General features: G+C 45.8%; 1 protein-coding gene across 1 annotated transcript in view; it reads right to left on the reverse strand.

Moving 5' to 3' along the window:
• Positions 1 to 2,363: 2,363 nt before the first annotated feature.
• Positions 2,364 to 16,533, reverse strand: part of LOC146045114 (uncharacterized) — a 26,229-nt gene continuing 12,059 nt past the window's right edge. The window contains exons 3-14 of the mRNA XM_083163790.1: positions 13,898 to 14,036; positions 12,785 to 12,916; positions 11,470 to 11,581; positions 10,720 to 10,838; positions 9,586 to 9,627; positions 8,277 to 8,309; positions 6,949 to 7,035; positions 6,359 to 6,384; positions 5,337 to 5,465; positions 4,823 to 4,966; positions 3,923 to 3,962; positions 2,364 to 3,435 (exon numbers count right to left, since the gene is read on the reverse strand). Coding sequence (XP_083019916.1) covers positions 3,134 to 3,435; positions 3,923 to 3,962; positions 4,823 to 4,966; positions 5,337 to 5,465; positions 6,359 to 6,384; positions 6,949 to 7,035; positions 8,277 to 8,309; positions 9,586 to 9,627; positions 10,720 to 10,838; positions 11,470 to 11,581; positions 12,785 to 12,916; positions 13,898 to 14,036 — 1,305 coding nt within the window. The 3' untranslated portion in view covers positions 2,364 to 3,133. The remainder of the gene's footprint in view (positions 3,436 to 3,922; positions 3,963 to 4,822; positions 4,967 to 5,336; positions 5,466 to 6,358; positions 6,385 to 6,948; positions 7,036 to 8,276; positions 8,310 to 9,585; positions 9,628 to 10,719; positions 10,839 to 11,469; positions 11,582 to 12,784; positions 12,917 to 13,897; positions 14,037 to 16,533) is intronic.

Genomic DNA, 16,533 nt, shown 5'->3' on the forward strand with positions numbered 1-16,533 from the left:
TTAACATATGTGGCTAGCATCGCAGTGCGGTGACGGAGGCCTGTGATGTGGTGTGCAGGGGGTCTCAGTCACATCACGGCATTGCGCGGCTGTCCCCGGCGCCTCCTCCTCCCCCCTGCTGCCGGAAGGCCATCCGGCTGTGACATATGCTAGGGGGAGGAGGAGTTTCACGGAGGACAGGGAGGGGGTAGGAGTCTGCGGCGGGCGGCGATAGAAGCTCATAGGCTTCTATAGGGTATCTCCACCACCCTGCCCTGCAATGACATTGCGGCCAGGTATTAGTTCATTTGAAAATGCGGTAAAACAGGGGTTTTACCACATTTTCCTCTTAGTACATAACGTCCTCAGGAACATAAATGCATTTTGTGAATTATTAAATTATTATTAATTGTACCCAGCATCGTACTTCTATTATAATATTACGGATTCACACAATGAGGCAGCATTATTTTATATTTAACAACTGAACAATAGCATCAAGTAAAAATATAAATAAACTTTTTTTTTTCTTTCAGGCATTTATACAATAAACATTTTTTTTTTTTTTTTTTCATTTGATGCATTTCAAGCAGGTTTTTAGGAGGGGAAAGTCATCTGACATATGTGCCACCTGTTACTGAATTTTTTGGTCTCTCCTACATTTACAGTCCAGTTATGTAAAGTTGTAGATACGCTCAATACTATATGTTTACTATTTCCATGCGCTATACCAGCAGCTGGAGGATTAGGAGCGACTCATCATTTACTACTTAAATAAGACATAGGGGCATATGTAATAGCGTCTGTGTTTCATGCGTGTGTGAGATGACGGTAAAATCTGAATTTTATTTTTAAAGCGGCAATCATTGTGAGATGAGAGTTTGACCATGACTGCAACACCGGCAAACTCTGACGCTGTTACATATGCACAATTGATTTTAAACAGAACTAATTGTAGCACAGAAATGTAAAACAGAACAAAAAAACTTGTAAGACATTCTGAGGAGAAAATCTGAGGTAAAATGTTCGGGATGTAAAGTCCTCTCGGTAATTTCTTCCTTGGCACCAGTTTTTGTGTCTGCGTAACAAGTTTTGGCTTAAGTTTGAGATAAATACATTGTTGGTTAAACGCGTCGTCAATATTGTTGGCTTATGCACAATCAGACATTTTGTGTTTGGCTGTACTTCATTGTTTTTTGTTTTTTTTAAGACACTACTTCCATATGGTAGTTCCCTTTCTTCTTTATAGGAGCCATGTTCATTATTTTGTATTGCACGTGACCATCTCCATCCAATAATCGGTAGGCTAAGAATTGCTAGTTTATATTTTGGACAAATTATTACTATTTTCAGACTTTTTGTCATTCGGATTAAATACATTCTTCATACATTAAAAAAAGTCATTCTTCAACAACTAAAAAATACAAATACTAAAGGGAATAAATCTCATATTACACAGATGTAAAATGACTGCTGGAGGTACAGCCACACAGGCAATATGTCCTCTGAAACGCCTTCCGCAGACGTGTTCTCGGTGAAGGAGCATTCTTACACCACACGGTGAGATGCTCTAAAACGAGTAGAGTACCATATTTGTCTTTTTTTGGATCTGATCCGCATCGCAGACACAGTGAACAGCAAAGCGCTGTGTGCTGGAGACGCCTCGCTTCAACATTAAACGCAAGAGGATTTGTTCCACACACGTACGAAGCACAAAAGCGCGTGGCGTAAGGAAAAGTCGCCTCTACACGCGACTGAGTCCTTCTTACGCAGATTCTGCACCTAATTCAGATTTGCATGTTAATATACTACTTTACATACAAATACAATGTTTGGAGCATGTGTAAAAAGGGTCTTGTGATGTCTCTTTCACCCCCTTGTCAGCTGCAGCATGACTGACATGCGTTTGGTGGACAGCACCATTCTTTAACATGGGGGCACGTTGCCCATGTTTTGAAGGCACCACCGATCCAGGGTCTGCATTCACAGACACAGAATTATTGGAGTTGGGTGTCCGGATCCAACCGCCAGCCTAAGCTTCAGCCTGCGCTGACTGAACAATGCCTAAAACACTTGTCGCGATGGTGATCAGGGGCTGTGCATCTCCTAGAGACTACTCCTGGACATTTGCAGGAACTGCAGGAATCGCACTATTGCGCACTCCTGACATTCCTCCAATGTCACATGACTCATGTGGGACAAGGGATCTGCATCCTAATTCAGCTGCAGCTGATCAACACTGCCTGAGTGGATATAAGGGGTGAGATTTAATAGGATGAGAGATTCAGAAAGTTAAAGATTTGGTAAGAAATCTCCAGGTTTTTTTAAAGCGGCAATCATTTACATGGCTAAACCAGTTTGATTTGAAAGTGTAAATGATTGGCGCTTTAAAAAAACCTGGAGATTTCTTACCAAATCTCTCACTTTCTAAATCTCTAAATCTCTCATCCCATTAAATCTCACCCAAGGAGTCTCCCAGGTGCCTTGAACAATTTGTCTGAATCGGTGGATTTATCCAGTGTCAGTGTCCATGTTCCTGACGTCTGCAAGTTACCAAGCTACCTGAGTGCTACTGCTTGGCACATCCTGATACCAACTGCTTCAAGAGTGTCGCTACTATCTCTACCTCATCCTGCTGCTCGATTCAGGGAACCCTGCACGGGTTCTGCCAGTCTCAGGGTTATCCCTGCAGAAGGCTGCTTCTGTCACCGGCCGTATCTGCCCTCGGCTTCCAGGCCGCAACCGCCCCCGAAGAAAAGCGGGTGGCCATCCCCAGCAGCAGCCAAATAGACACTGCAGCATCTAGCTGGAATATTCTTCCCTGCAGTCTCTATTTGGCTGGGCGACAGCGGCGCTGTGGGGTCATGCATCAGTATCGCCAGTTTTGTACACATGGGGCGATTCGGGGACACATTCTAAGCGATTTTGATGATGGTGCAGCTGAATCAACCACAGAAAAAACATTCTCTGTATAAGTCCTGTCACATTCAGCTTTGTATAGCAATTGGGGAAAGAGCTCAATTAAATATCTTCGGCATCTTCATGAAGACACAGGGGTAATGAGTTTCCTTCTCAGAAGACCAAATCCACCATAAACCGCAATCCTTCATTGCACCAACTACCATGTTGCCGGGGCTTACAGCGAAGCCGGCCGTCAGCAGTTCTTCCAGGAGCCAATAGGGATCTTCTTACTTCTTAAGGCATTGACAATATTTTCACAGCAACCTTCCAGCCCCATCTCACCCAGAATACCCAGCACCGCTGTCATGTTGGCTTTCTTGCCGTTTTGGTCCCGCCAAGCCTTGAACAGCTGGTAAGTCTGTTCTGTAGAATCGGATTTGTACCTCATAATAATTTGATCTATTTTGGTCTTATTCAGACGTAGATGCCTCATGAGTCGGACGATGGCGTCGGAGCGCACGTTCTCAGTGACAATGTAGATGAAGTCTGTCCACTCTGCAAAAGACAAAGATTATGCACTTTTTGAAAACCCGGTCATTATTTATTTTGTTATACAGATGTGTCCTCATACGCTATTGGTGCAGCTGCACCAGGTCTCCTGCTACAATGCAGCAGCTTTTTTATTTTCTTTTGACATACGGGACGAGACGTACGGGATATCTCAAACTTTCCCGAAGACGGCAATCATTTACAAGGTAAAACCATGTCTTGTAAATGATTGCCGCCTTAAAGAACTTCCGAGATTGCCCGGCAGGGTGTAGCTGGAAGGGTGTATGGTGTTTAGGCAGACCATGGGCAGGTCGACACAAAAATTGTTGACCTCCAATTAGGGTAATGCATACCCTCGCTTGGCTCGCCATGCTTTCGGCTCGGTGCCTTGCGACACCATTATATTCTCCCTTTATGCTGACATGGATGTTAAAGGAAGAACAAGCCAGTTAAAAAAAAAAATATATATATATATATATATTTCCATACTTACGACAGTCGCAAAACGGGGGCTGACCACAGTCTTTGCAAAGCTATAAAGGAAAAACAGTGACACACAACGTAAACCTCACGTCGTAACAAGAAACGGTCATTCTGTCATTTACAGAAATATTAATAAAAATAAACTATATTATCGTTCTGTCCTAATAGCATTTTACAATTCTAAATAAGATATTTTTTAGTCAGTGAGACAATCAAAAGCTCTCCTGGGAATCTTTTGCTGATAAAGGAGAGCAATAGCTTATGGCATCATAAACAACAGGTGATACAATAATAAACCTCTTAAAGACCAACTCCACTTTCACCGCTTGTTACTATCACTTTTACTTTGCTTAAACAGCGCCCTATCTCATAGTGCAAGGTGTCTATCGGCAAACCCATAATACATGTTAAATATAAAGTACAGTTTCTTATGTATGTGGCGTTAACAAACCCAACCTCTATATCTCCGTTCTGGGAACCTGGGAGTATGTGGTCTCCCGTCTGAGGCTGCCACAAAAACCCCGCAACAGACCAGGCAAAGACTGTAGACCAGGGGTTCCCAACCACAGTCCTCAAGGGACACGAACAGTCCCGAGTGATAAAGGATGGCCTTACTTGGGCCCTTGTGACTTAAATAAAAATAACTTGGGGACTAATTAACCATCTATGCTCAAGCATAGATATCACTAAATCCTGGACTGGCGGGGTGACTTTGGGGGCAGAGGATGGGAACCACAGCCATAGACAAATGGATTGTAAAGGCTGAGACATGCCACTATGAGTTGGATGACACCTATGCAGGAGCGCAACCTCCCCCCCCCCCCCCCCCCCAAACACTGCACCTAATCTGAATCAGGCCTAGTGACCACCATGACATAAGTGCGACGGACATGTAGTCAGATGTACTCACTCTTGCACAAGCCGCACTCTCTTCACCTTCCTCGTCTTCAGAATCCACAGAGTGGGAATCTTTATAACCGCCGTCACTGCTCGCGGCTACTGGTGCAGGACTGTCTGCCACCTGAGCCGCGACGCTTTCCGGCTGCGCAGGTTCCTGAGGAAGAGAGACCATATTTTCTGTCATGGATCTACAGTTACTGCTGGGTAACTTGTGTTCGGCATAGATTAAACACTACTGCACAGCGCACACAACCAACCACTTGCTGGCTGTTACCGTTGTATTGTGATCGAATGACAGGAAATACCACATGAATCTGTGCCTGTCCATTCTGGTTTTTCTATTACAGCCTGCCATCTTGTGACTATTGGCCAACAAAATGGCTGCCCCCTCAGTGTGTGATGGGTAAAAGATGTACCATCCTGGACTAGAAGTCCAATATTTACATATGCCAAACTATAATTCCTACTTGGCCCAATATGTCCCTATGTAACTGGGACTGTCCTATGTATGACCCAGAACTTACATCATGTGCGTGTGTCGCTAGCCGTTCCTGCTCTGTGGCTTGATCTCCTGTCCTGGGGTCGCTCCTGTATATTAATGGCGTAGTGTGTAGAGAGGAGCCTGCGCTGGGGGTTGTGGTGACGAGTGAAGTCTGTTATGATAAAACGATAATAGTTATTACAGTAATAGTCACTCAACCATACACCGACCTAGCAGAGGAAATTCATAGATTGAAATCTGCACCCTTATAACGGTGCGGGTGCAATCCTGGAAGGCTATGCACAGTCTGTACAAGAGTCCCCCAGTATATGGCCTATTACTGTAGTTATGGGGCTCTAGTGGTAAATTTACTAAAGCTTCTGAAACATACTTTTCTACCCCCCCCCGGAATAGCTGGGAGGCTCCCAAAAAATCGGGGTCCCACTCCCGGCACCCCCTGGGAAGGTGGACAAGTCTCCCTCGTAACCCCCCCACTGAAACAAATACCGGATTTTGCGTGTCCGTGGCGGGGGGGCTGAAATGAGGTGAAAAGCATAATTTTAACCCTTCCCCCAATCTGTGGACCCGCGAATTGCAGTGTTTTCCTAGCATGGGGGCGGGGCTTGGAGACATCAGCCTCATCTCCGCCCCCCTGATATGTAGTATCTGGTCTCCTCTATTGGCTTCTCCTGTAGAGGAGAACACCACAAAAGTAGGCAAGTATGTTCTAAAAATGAAAAGAGATGATGTTGCCCATAGCAACCAATAAGATTCTGTCTATCATTTCTGTATTGCATCCTAGAATATGAGAGACAGAATCTGATTGGTTGATTTGGGCACAGCAACCCACTTTTAGAAAAAGTACCCCCTAGTATTATAATCTACAATGCCAGAACACATTAACATGCCCAGCCGGTTGGTGGGGGTTCCCAGCTTCTATTTATTTGTGGGGTCCCTTAATAAATGGGACGGGGGGGGGGGGGGGGGGGGGTGATGGGAATGTTGCTGCGTTATCAGATCTGAGGAAGAGGAAGTGTTATATATTAAAGAGTAGACGTTTCTCACCTTACTCCCATTGTCCAGTCTTTTCCCTACAGAAATCAAAACCACAATAATCCATTATAAATGCAGGAAGTGACCATTAGCACATTGGTATATTTCACCTCTAGGGGCATATTTACTAAGCCTTGCAGGTACATAGAATGGAGAATGATAAACTTCCAACCAATCAGATCTTGTAATTTTTTCAAACAGCCTGTAACACGGCAGTTAGGAGCTGATTGGCCGGTACTGGGTCCACTAGTGATGATTCCCCTGGACGGGTCAGAGAGGGCATTATGTATATCCAGACCTCATCAATTAAATGCTAATGCCTTTTCTGAAAGGTATGAACACGATCACCACCCATTCCCGTACCAAACCCCCAAACCTGTGCTCCCCACCCATTATATTGTGCCTGGATTACTGCAGGGTGATAAGGGTGAGAGACACAACAATGGCTCTCTACTGAGCGTCAGTGCTGTTACCAGTGTGTCTCACACATTCAGGTCAGATTTATATTATACGTATTGCCCTCTATAACCTATAACTCTATAATCTGCTGTACTGCCTGGATAGAAGGGATTATTCTGTATACGGTGTTAGGATTTTCTTACCTTGATGCTGAAAGAGGAAAAGCAGCACCAAAAAAACGACAATGATTGTGAATAAAGCTCCAACTATGGTGAGTACCCGATACAGATCTGCCAAGGGGAACACAGAGAAATTAGGCTGAGGCTTTGTACGATATCCTATACCAAGGGCTGGAGTCTTATGGTGTGTACACACGGTCAGATGTGCCTTAAGATCCTATCCACGATGCGATCAGATAGGATCGTGGATAGGATCTTAAGGCACATCCGATTTGCATCCTATCTTGACTATATAGTGCAGATCTGCACTATATAGACAAGGCAGCCAAGACTTTCTGGCTTCCGATACGTGAACGTGCATCGGGATCGGATCGGGATCGCAAGGGTTAAAACCCTTGCGATCTGCATCCGATTCCGATCCGATGTTGACTATATCGTCAACATCGGAAAGGAAATCGGACCGTGTGTACACACTATAAGGACCAGATGTACCAAGCTTCAAAAAGTGATGAAGTGGAGGGTGATACACAACCAACCACTCAGCTCCTACCTGTCATTTTTCAAACCCAGCCTGTATAGTGGTAGTTAGGAGCTGATTGGTTGGTTGTTTATTACTCTCTATTTTATCACTTTTTGAAGCTTAGTGCATCTGGCCCTAAATGTGGAAAACTGTATTTAAGTCAACGCTATCAAATGTACCAACTAACTAGATCTACCGCATGTCACTGTACCCAGCATGCCACTGTGCCTCCCTTCCCCTGCATGTCACTGTGCCACTGTACCCCGCATGCCACTGTGCCTCCCTTCCCCTGCATGTCACTGTGTCACTGTACCCCGCGTGCCACTGTGCCTCCCTTCCCCTGCATGTCACTGTGCCACTGTGCCTCCCTTCCCCTGCATGCCACTGTGCCTCCCTTCCGCTGCATGTCACTGTGCCACTGTACCCCGCATGCCACTGTGCCTCCCTTCCCCTGCATGTCACTGTGCCACTGTACCCAGCATGCCACTGTGCCTCCCTTCCCCTGCATGTCACTGTACCCCGCATGCCACTGTGCCACCCTTCCCCCACATGCCACTGTGCCACCCTTCCCCCACATGCCACTGTGCCACCCTTCCCCCACATGCCACTGTGTCACCCTTCCCCCACATGCCACTGTGTCACCCTTCCCCCACACGCCACTGTGCCATCCTTTCCCCACATGCCACTGTGCCACCCTTTCCCCGCATGCCACTCAGCCTCCCTTCCCCCGCACTCCTCAGTACCAGCTCTGTGCCACATTTGTATAATGTTTGTGTCACACTGTCACTAATACATGATACATAGTAATTCTCCCATTCATGCGTCTGCTCACCTCTTCCACTGCTCTCATCCCGTGCGTCACGTTCTATGGGATAACAGACAATATATCACCGGACACGTTACATACATGATAACCTATACAATATATCACCAGACACGTTACATACATGATAACCTATACAATATATCACCGGACACGTTACATACATGATAACCTATACAATATATCACCAGACACGTTACATACATGATAACCTATACAATATATCCCCGGACACGTTACATACATGATAACCTATACAATATATCACTGGACACGTTACATACATGATAACCTATACAATATATCACCGGGCACGTTACATACATGATAACCTATACAATATATCACCGGGCACGTTACATACATGATAACCTATACAATATATCACCGGACACGTTACATACATGATAACCTATACAATATATCACCGGGCACGTTACATACATGATAACCTATACAATATATCACCGGACACGTTACATACATGATAACCTATACAATATATCACCGGACACGTTACATACATGATAACCTATACAATATATCACCGGGCACGTTACATACATGATAACCTATACAATATATCACCGGGCACGTAACATACATGATAACCTATACTGTACAGCAGTGCTATCTGCTGCTGAATGTTCTACATCCATATAGAGGGACCTTTGTCCATCCCAATATAGAAGCTGGTGCCGCCGCCCCCCCCCCCCCCCCCCCCCCCCTCAGATGTATAAAGCTCCAAAAAGTGATAAAGTGGAGAGTGATAAACTACCAACCAATCAGATCCTAACTGTTATTTTTCAAACCCAGCCTGTATAGTGGCAGTTAGGAGCTGATTGGTTGGTTGTTTATCACTCTCTATTTTATCACTTTTTGAAGCTTAGTACATCTGGCCCTAAATTTGGAAAACTGTATTTAAGTTATCCCCCGTGGTAGCAATATGAATATAGCCTGCATACAACACCTCTGGCCTTAATCATGATGCGATGTGACAAAGCTGACTCACGGGTCTGCGCTCATTGCTGCGACACTTGTATATCTGAGTGTTGCGGAGTCTGAAATCAAAGAACGGATCCTGATACAGAATCGGTTGTGCCCAGCCTCGTGAAGGGGCGTCGCATTGCATTTATGATGCCCATTTGAGTGAGGGTTGGCATGACTGAGCCAATAGAGGACATGTTGGTAAGTTGTGCTTGGAAGCGGCCTGTCCCGTGGTGTATTGTGTGTTACTGGTGTCATAATGGATTTCCTGCTGCACCTATTCTCGAGGAGACCTTTCACTTCCACCACAACCTCCTCCTCATTCTTTTACCTGGTTTGGATCCAGTCCGATGACCCGGAGAAGGTGCTGGTTCTGAGGAGGAGGAAACGTGTTAGAGGCATGCTGCAGGTACACAACACTAATATACAGACATATATAAAAAAATAAAATTAATTATATACATGCACCTTGATAAAGGGACCTAGAGGTCTCGAAACGTTGGGACATCTGTCTGCTGTGTATTATTTCGAGTGCCGCCGCCCCCGCATCCTTCTACTATTCTGCCTGTTTCACAGCCAGCAACGGAGGGCACCGAGTTGCCAGCTTTCCCTTGGAGGGTATCTTTATTGCCTTTGTGGAGTGCCTGCCTAATGGACTATATATATATATATATATATATATATATATATATATATATATATATATATATAATATATATATATATATATATATATATATATATATATATATATATATATAATATATACACACACACACACACATACACACACAACTTACATACACACACACACACACACTACTCCTGAAGGGGACCATTTATCATTAAATATTGGCAGCTTATTCCCCAAAAACTCATTTCCATGGAATAACTGCAAATATTTTGAATCACCCCCATGTATAAATGGGATCCATACAGGCAACCAATGGTGGGGATCCCTGCGATCAGAGTACTAACACCAGCATCCCAATAGAGGGAATCCCTCCACTAACCCTCCCTCCCACTAGTGCCGAAATCCCCCGCCCCCACAGCCTTACCCTAAGTCCGCAGGGTTGGCCTCATTCGGGGCTCAATAACACATGGCACTGGTATAATCGCACATTGCAATGCGATTCTGGGCACCTATATTGTACCCAGATCCCACAAACCATGTGATTACCGATAAACAGACCCCTAACAGAGCTCCCATAGTCCTATAACCTAAAGGAAAGAAAACTTGGTAACATAACTAATACGGAAACCACAGCAGCCCCCTCCTCAACCCCCCTGGGTCTCCTTGACAAAGACAGGAAACATCTGCAGCTCCGCCGTCTCGCAGTGCGTTTGTATAATTGTATCACAAGACCGGATTTTAGGAAAAGGAACTTTCCAAGTGCAGTGAATGACTTGAGTGGAACCCGTGACTCGGCCAGGGAGACGTGAAATATGAAATGCAGGTTACATACCGGTCTGCTCCGTATCCTCATAGAGTTTACTGGAGGTCGTCTCTGCATGGGGGACGTCTTCACACACGGTATCTGTGGTGGCTGTACAGTGTTCTCTAATGCGTTGTCCTCCGGGGCAGCTGTAAAGGAACACATCAGTGATATACGGGGTGCCCGTCATCTGACCCCATGTGCTCTGACCTAGGCCTTACTGCAATGCTTCTACAGAGGTCCCATAACCCCCCACCCACTGTAAAGTGCAGAAATTGCCCATAGCAACCAATCAGGCGAACCTTCTGGGAAATAACTCCCATGTTCTGCTTCTTACAGGCCCTTATTCAGATCTGATTGCAGTGCAAATTAGTTTGGAAAATGGGCCATGTGCACTGCAGGTGGGGCAGATGTAACATTTGCAGAGAGAGTTAGTTAAATTTGGGTGGGGTGTGTTGAAACTGAAATCTAAATTGCAGTGTAAAAATAATGCAGCCAGTTGTTACCCTGCACAGAAACAAAATATCTCACACAAATCTAACTCTCTCTGCACATGTTACATCTGCCCCACCTGCAGTGCAGCATGGTTTTGCCCATTTTCCAAACAAATTTGTACTGCGATCAGATCTGAATAAAGGCCACAGAGTGGTAGAAAAGTGAATGTTTATACGGATTGCAGGTGTAATCATTCTGGGACTAGAACCAGGGCCAGGGTGCTGGGATCCCCCCCCCATCCTTGCCTGTGATTGGCTGTCCTTTGCTGGATGTAGGAAGACCTACCTGGAGCAGCGTGTGCAGGCCTCGCAGGCCTCCTCAGGCAGACAGTAGTAGCCGCTCTTGCACTGACACACCGCATCCTTTTTTGTTGTACACTCCTGTACCAGGACTTGGTCTGTAATACAAAATATAAGCTGGATTACACCTGTAGGGCAGACGATCATTCTCCTATATAGGGCGAGATGTATCAAATGGAAAATGCGGTAAAACCCCGGATTTACCGCATTTTCCAATGTATCAAAAATGATACCGCACTGAAGGGTATCGCCACCTTTGGGTGGCGATACCCTATAGAAGCCTATGGGCTTCTTTTCGCCGCCCGCCGACGCAAACCCGCCGCCTCGCCGACCCCCCCCTCTGGCTTACCTTCCTGAAGGGTCCTCCTGGACCCCGGAAGGTAAACCCCTCCTCCCCCTAGTGAAGCAGCCGGACATCCTTCCGGCTGCAGGGGGGAGGAGGAGGCGCCGGGGACAGCATGCTTAGCTGTCCCCGGCGTGAGGGGAGAGCGTGGCGGCAGGGAGATGACGGAGACCCCCCCGCACACCACAGTACAGGTATCGCGGGGGGCCTCCGTCACCGCACCGCGATGCCAGCCGCATATGATAGTACATATGCGGCAGCATCGCGGCGTGGGGGCGGAGATGTATTTTAATACATCCCGCCCATAGTATGACCCAACTTACACTATACTGTCCCCAATGTATAAGCAGCATCTACCGTGTAGTGCCGGGGAACAATTGGAGCAATTTCCTAAGTGCATATGTGCAGTAAATCACATCATCCAATCAGCATCAACCTTCCACTGGGACAGGCTGGTGTATGAAAGCAAGCGTCTGATTGGTTGTTCTGGTTATTACACATCTCTAGGCGCTGCGATAAAAGCTATATATACATACACACACTATAGTCAAATTGGAATAACTATCCTATAGAAAAGTCTATACAGCACTTGGCGTGACTCTGGGGCAGATGTACAAAGCCTTGGGAGAGTGACAGAGAACCAGCTTGTAACATGGCAGTTAGGAGTGGACTGGGTGGTACTTTATCTCTCTCCCCAATGCTCAGTACATCTCCCCCTATGGGCCAAATGTAATAGGGTGTGAAAATCAGAAAGTGAGAGATTTTGGGCGAGTTTTCCTTTTTTTTTTTTTAAAGCAGCAATCATTTGCACTGCAAAAGCAGGTTATTTGGCCATGTAGTGGATTGCCGCTTTAAAAAAATAAAAAAAATCGGAAAAGTCACCCCAAATCCTTGTTTCTGATTCCCACACCCTATTACATTTGGCCCTATATCTCTATGTGCGGAAATGCTACTGTACCTTTCCTGCATCTGCGGCACACGATACATTGTTCCAGTCCATTTTGTCCGGCGGTAAAATCCTTCCCCGGAGTGCAAGGCTGACAAATTCCACGTGCGTGGTTCACGGTGCAGTGCTCAGACACGCGTGTTCCTGGGAACGGAATCATATATGACAGGTTACACTTTCTAGCTATTTGGAAGTTGATTTTCTGACAGGACTAAATTATATTATAGGACAAAAGTGTATCTATCTATCCCACACTCCCCCATATAATCCTAGAAGGAACAGGAATAACGTCCCCCTGATATTATACTTTTGTGGCTTCGATAAAGTAATTTTGGACGTCAGCCTTGTTCCATTTTATGGGCATATAAATCTGAATATCAATATAATATACAGTAGGAGGTACATTTTCCCATATGGTAGATTATTAATATCCAAAAAGGTTTCAGATGAATAAATATAACATGATAGGGGTTGTAATGCAGGAAACCTTATTACACAGCGGACAACCTAAACAATCAACAGGTGACGCCCCTTCAGCAGCAGCCAATCACAAGAAGCCTGACTAGGATACTTCTGGTGATTGGCTGCCAGTGACTCCTGGGTGTGTTCATTTTGGTGACAGTCAGCGACAATATCTGTGACTTGTAGATAAATACAGAGATGTGGTGTGATCCATATAAGTCTGGAGAGCAGAATATGAATGTGCCCAGGGCCGGTGCCTCCGATATGGACGGATCAAACTGTAAGCCTCAGTCGCATCTTCTAGTACTTCTCAGTGATTCTGTTCATCTACTTCTGCTGCACTGCAGATGGGGCAAATGTATTATCGGCAGAGTTAGATTTGGGTGGGGTGTGTTCAAACTGAAATCTATATTGCAGTGTAAGAATAAAGCTGCCTAACACCTGTGGGCTACATGCAAAAGCAGCCAGTAGTTCCCTGCACAGAAAAAATATAACCCACCCAAATCTAACTCTCTCTACACCTATTACATCTGCCCACCTGCAGTGCAGCACGGTTTTGCCCATTGTGTTTTTTTTTTTGCTTTGCAAACAAAGCTGAATCAGACCCCTTGTTCGGCTCCAAATCATAGCAACAGAAAATAGTAATTCAGCTTAACCTCTCACCTGCTGGACAGAGCCTGCAGCAAATCCCTTTCAGTGGGTACTCGTCCTCATAGCAATCCATGTTCCGCAGCGTTCTGTTGTGGGCGACATCGTTAGCCGGTTCCTCTGGATTCTCTGGGATATAAAGTCCAACCACAACCTGTGAGAGAGCGGGGAACAGACCTTTAAATTGATGCTACCACATGCCAGCCATGGCTGCATGTGACTGTGGTAACCATGGTTACACATGCAGCTCTGTCTATGTGTGATACTCCGATACACACTGCTTTACATGTTGGCTGATTCTGTAAAGCCCCCTTCCCCCTGGCATCAATACACAGTGTTTCTAGGAGTTTTTAATTGTCTAATCTTTGTTTACTGGATGCCAACAAAAGTGATGCACGTGAATTACAGTCAGGTTCCCCGACAGTCAGTTAGAAGCTGTTTGGCTGGTACTTTATCGCTCCCCACTTTATCGCTCCCCTAACAGGCATATAGAGTATGTGTGCATATTACCATAAGCCCCTAATACTGAGTTAGGAGGGGTCAGGGGTCACGAGATGGGGGAACCCATCCACCCTAATAACGAAGCAGATCTATCCGGTATGTTCACTACTATGTACACCTCATCAGTGGCTGCACCTGTTCTATCAGATTACAGGAGATCAGGGGAGGGGGGGTGACCTGCCGCATGTCATGTGATAGATAATGTAAGTGTGTGTGACTTGCAGTAAGTAGGGATATGATTGGCAGCACTGAGCAGAGATAAGGAGTAGGTACAGCAGCACAGGCCTCCTGACTCATCAGCCTGGTATGGCGGGAAGACGCAGGTATAAGGCCAGAGACTGGCACAGGCTGTTACTAGGTGTGGCTTCCATAGAGCTTAACCTCTACGCTGGCACTTTGTGGACTGGTCCAATTCCAATGTCAATATCGGGATTTATTTCTGCAGCAGCCGCACACGTTAGAACTTTGAATTTCCAGAAAGCGGCACAATGTTTGATGTACGGGCAATCAGTGCACATTATATTCATTAAGGGCCCATTTATCATTACATGTGTGACTTCTTTCCCGAAAACACCCAACTTCAGGGGGTAACCACAAATATTTAGTATCCGCTTGATGTATGACAGGGTCAGCAGTAGATATCTCAGATGGGTGCTGGATGGGGTCCCAACAGTCGGGATCCCGACAGGCATTTACCCGACGTCGGGATCCTGACTGTCAAAACACAGACAGCCGGGTTCCCGACGGCCACCTGCTATTTTCCCTCGTGGGGGTCCACGACCCCCATAGAGGGAGAATAGAATAGGTGGCGAGCGTAGCGGGCCACCGTGCCCGCAGCCCGCATGGAGCTTAGTTGCGCTCACCATGCTGTCAGGGTCCGGCCAGTCGGGATCCTGGCGTCGGGCTAATGACTGTCGGACCCCTGTACCACACCCTCTCAGATAACGGCTGCAATCCCTTTATTCCCACCAACCGCTCACATGTATTGGGGTACACAGATCACAACAGATCCCATGTATGGGGGCGCACAGATCACCACACAGATCATATGTATAGGGACATACAGATCACCACACAGATCCCATGTATAGGGGCGCACAGATCACCACACAGATCACATGTACTGGGATGAAAAGATCACCACACAGATCACATGTACTGGGGGTAAAAAGATCACCACACAGATCACATGTACTGGGGTAAACAGATCACATGTATTAGGGTGCACAGATCACCACACAGATCACATATATAGAGGCGCACAGATCACATGTATTGGGGTGCACAGCTCACCACACAGATCACATGTATAGGGGCGCAGAGATCACCACACACCACATATATAGGGGTACACCGATCACATGTATTGGGGTGCACAGCTCACCACACAGATCACATGTATAGGGGCGCAGAGATCACCACACACCACATATATAGGGGTACACCGATCACATGTATTGTGGTGCACAGATCACTATACATATCACATGTATTGGGGTGCACAGATTAACACACAGATAACATGTATAGGCGCGCACAGATCACCGCCTCACCAACCACCGCAAGCCGGACGCGTTTGGGCTACACAGGCTCTCACATTTCTCATTTATATATTTTTATTTATTTACAGATTCTTATATAACGCAGCAGATTCCGTTACAGTTTGATATATAGCGCAGCAAATTCCGTTACAGTGTCTTATATAGCGCAGCAAATTCCGTTACAGTGTCTTATATAGCGCAGCAGATTCCGTTACAGTGTCTTATATAGCGCAGCAGATTCCGTTACAGTGTCTTATACAGTGCAGCAAATTCTGTTACAGCATCTTATATATCGCAGCAGATTCCGTTTCAGTTTCTTATACAGCGCAGCAGATTCCGTTACAGGGTCTTATATAGCGCAGCAGATTCCGTTACAGTTTGATATATAGCGCAGCAAATTCCGTTACAGTGTCTTATATAGCGCAGCAGATTCCGTTACAGTGTCTTATACAGTGCAGCAAATTCTGTTACAGCATCTTATATATCGCAGCAGATTCCGTTTCAGTTTCTTATACAGCGCAGCAGATTCCGTTACAGGGTCTTATATAGCGCAGCAGATTCCGTTACAGCATCTTATATATCGCAGCAGATTCCGTTTCAGTTTCTTAA

Source organism: Crinia signifera, chromosome 11, assembly GCF_055691185.1.
Source record: "Crinia signifera chromosome 11, ASM5569118v1, whole genome shotgun sequence".
In the NCBI taxonomy this organism is placed as follows: domain Eukaryota; kingdom Metazoa; phylum Chordata; class Amphibia; order Anura; family Myobatrachidae; genus Crinia; species Crinia signifera.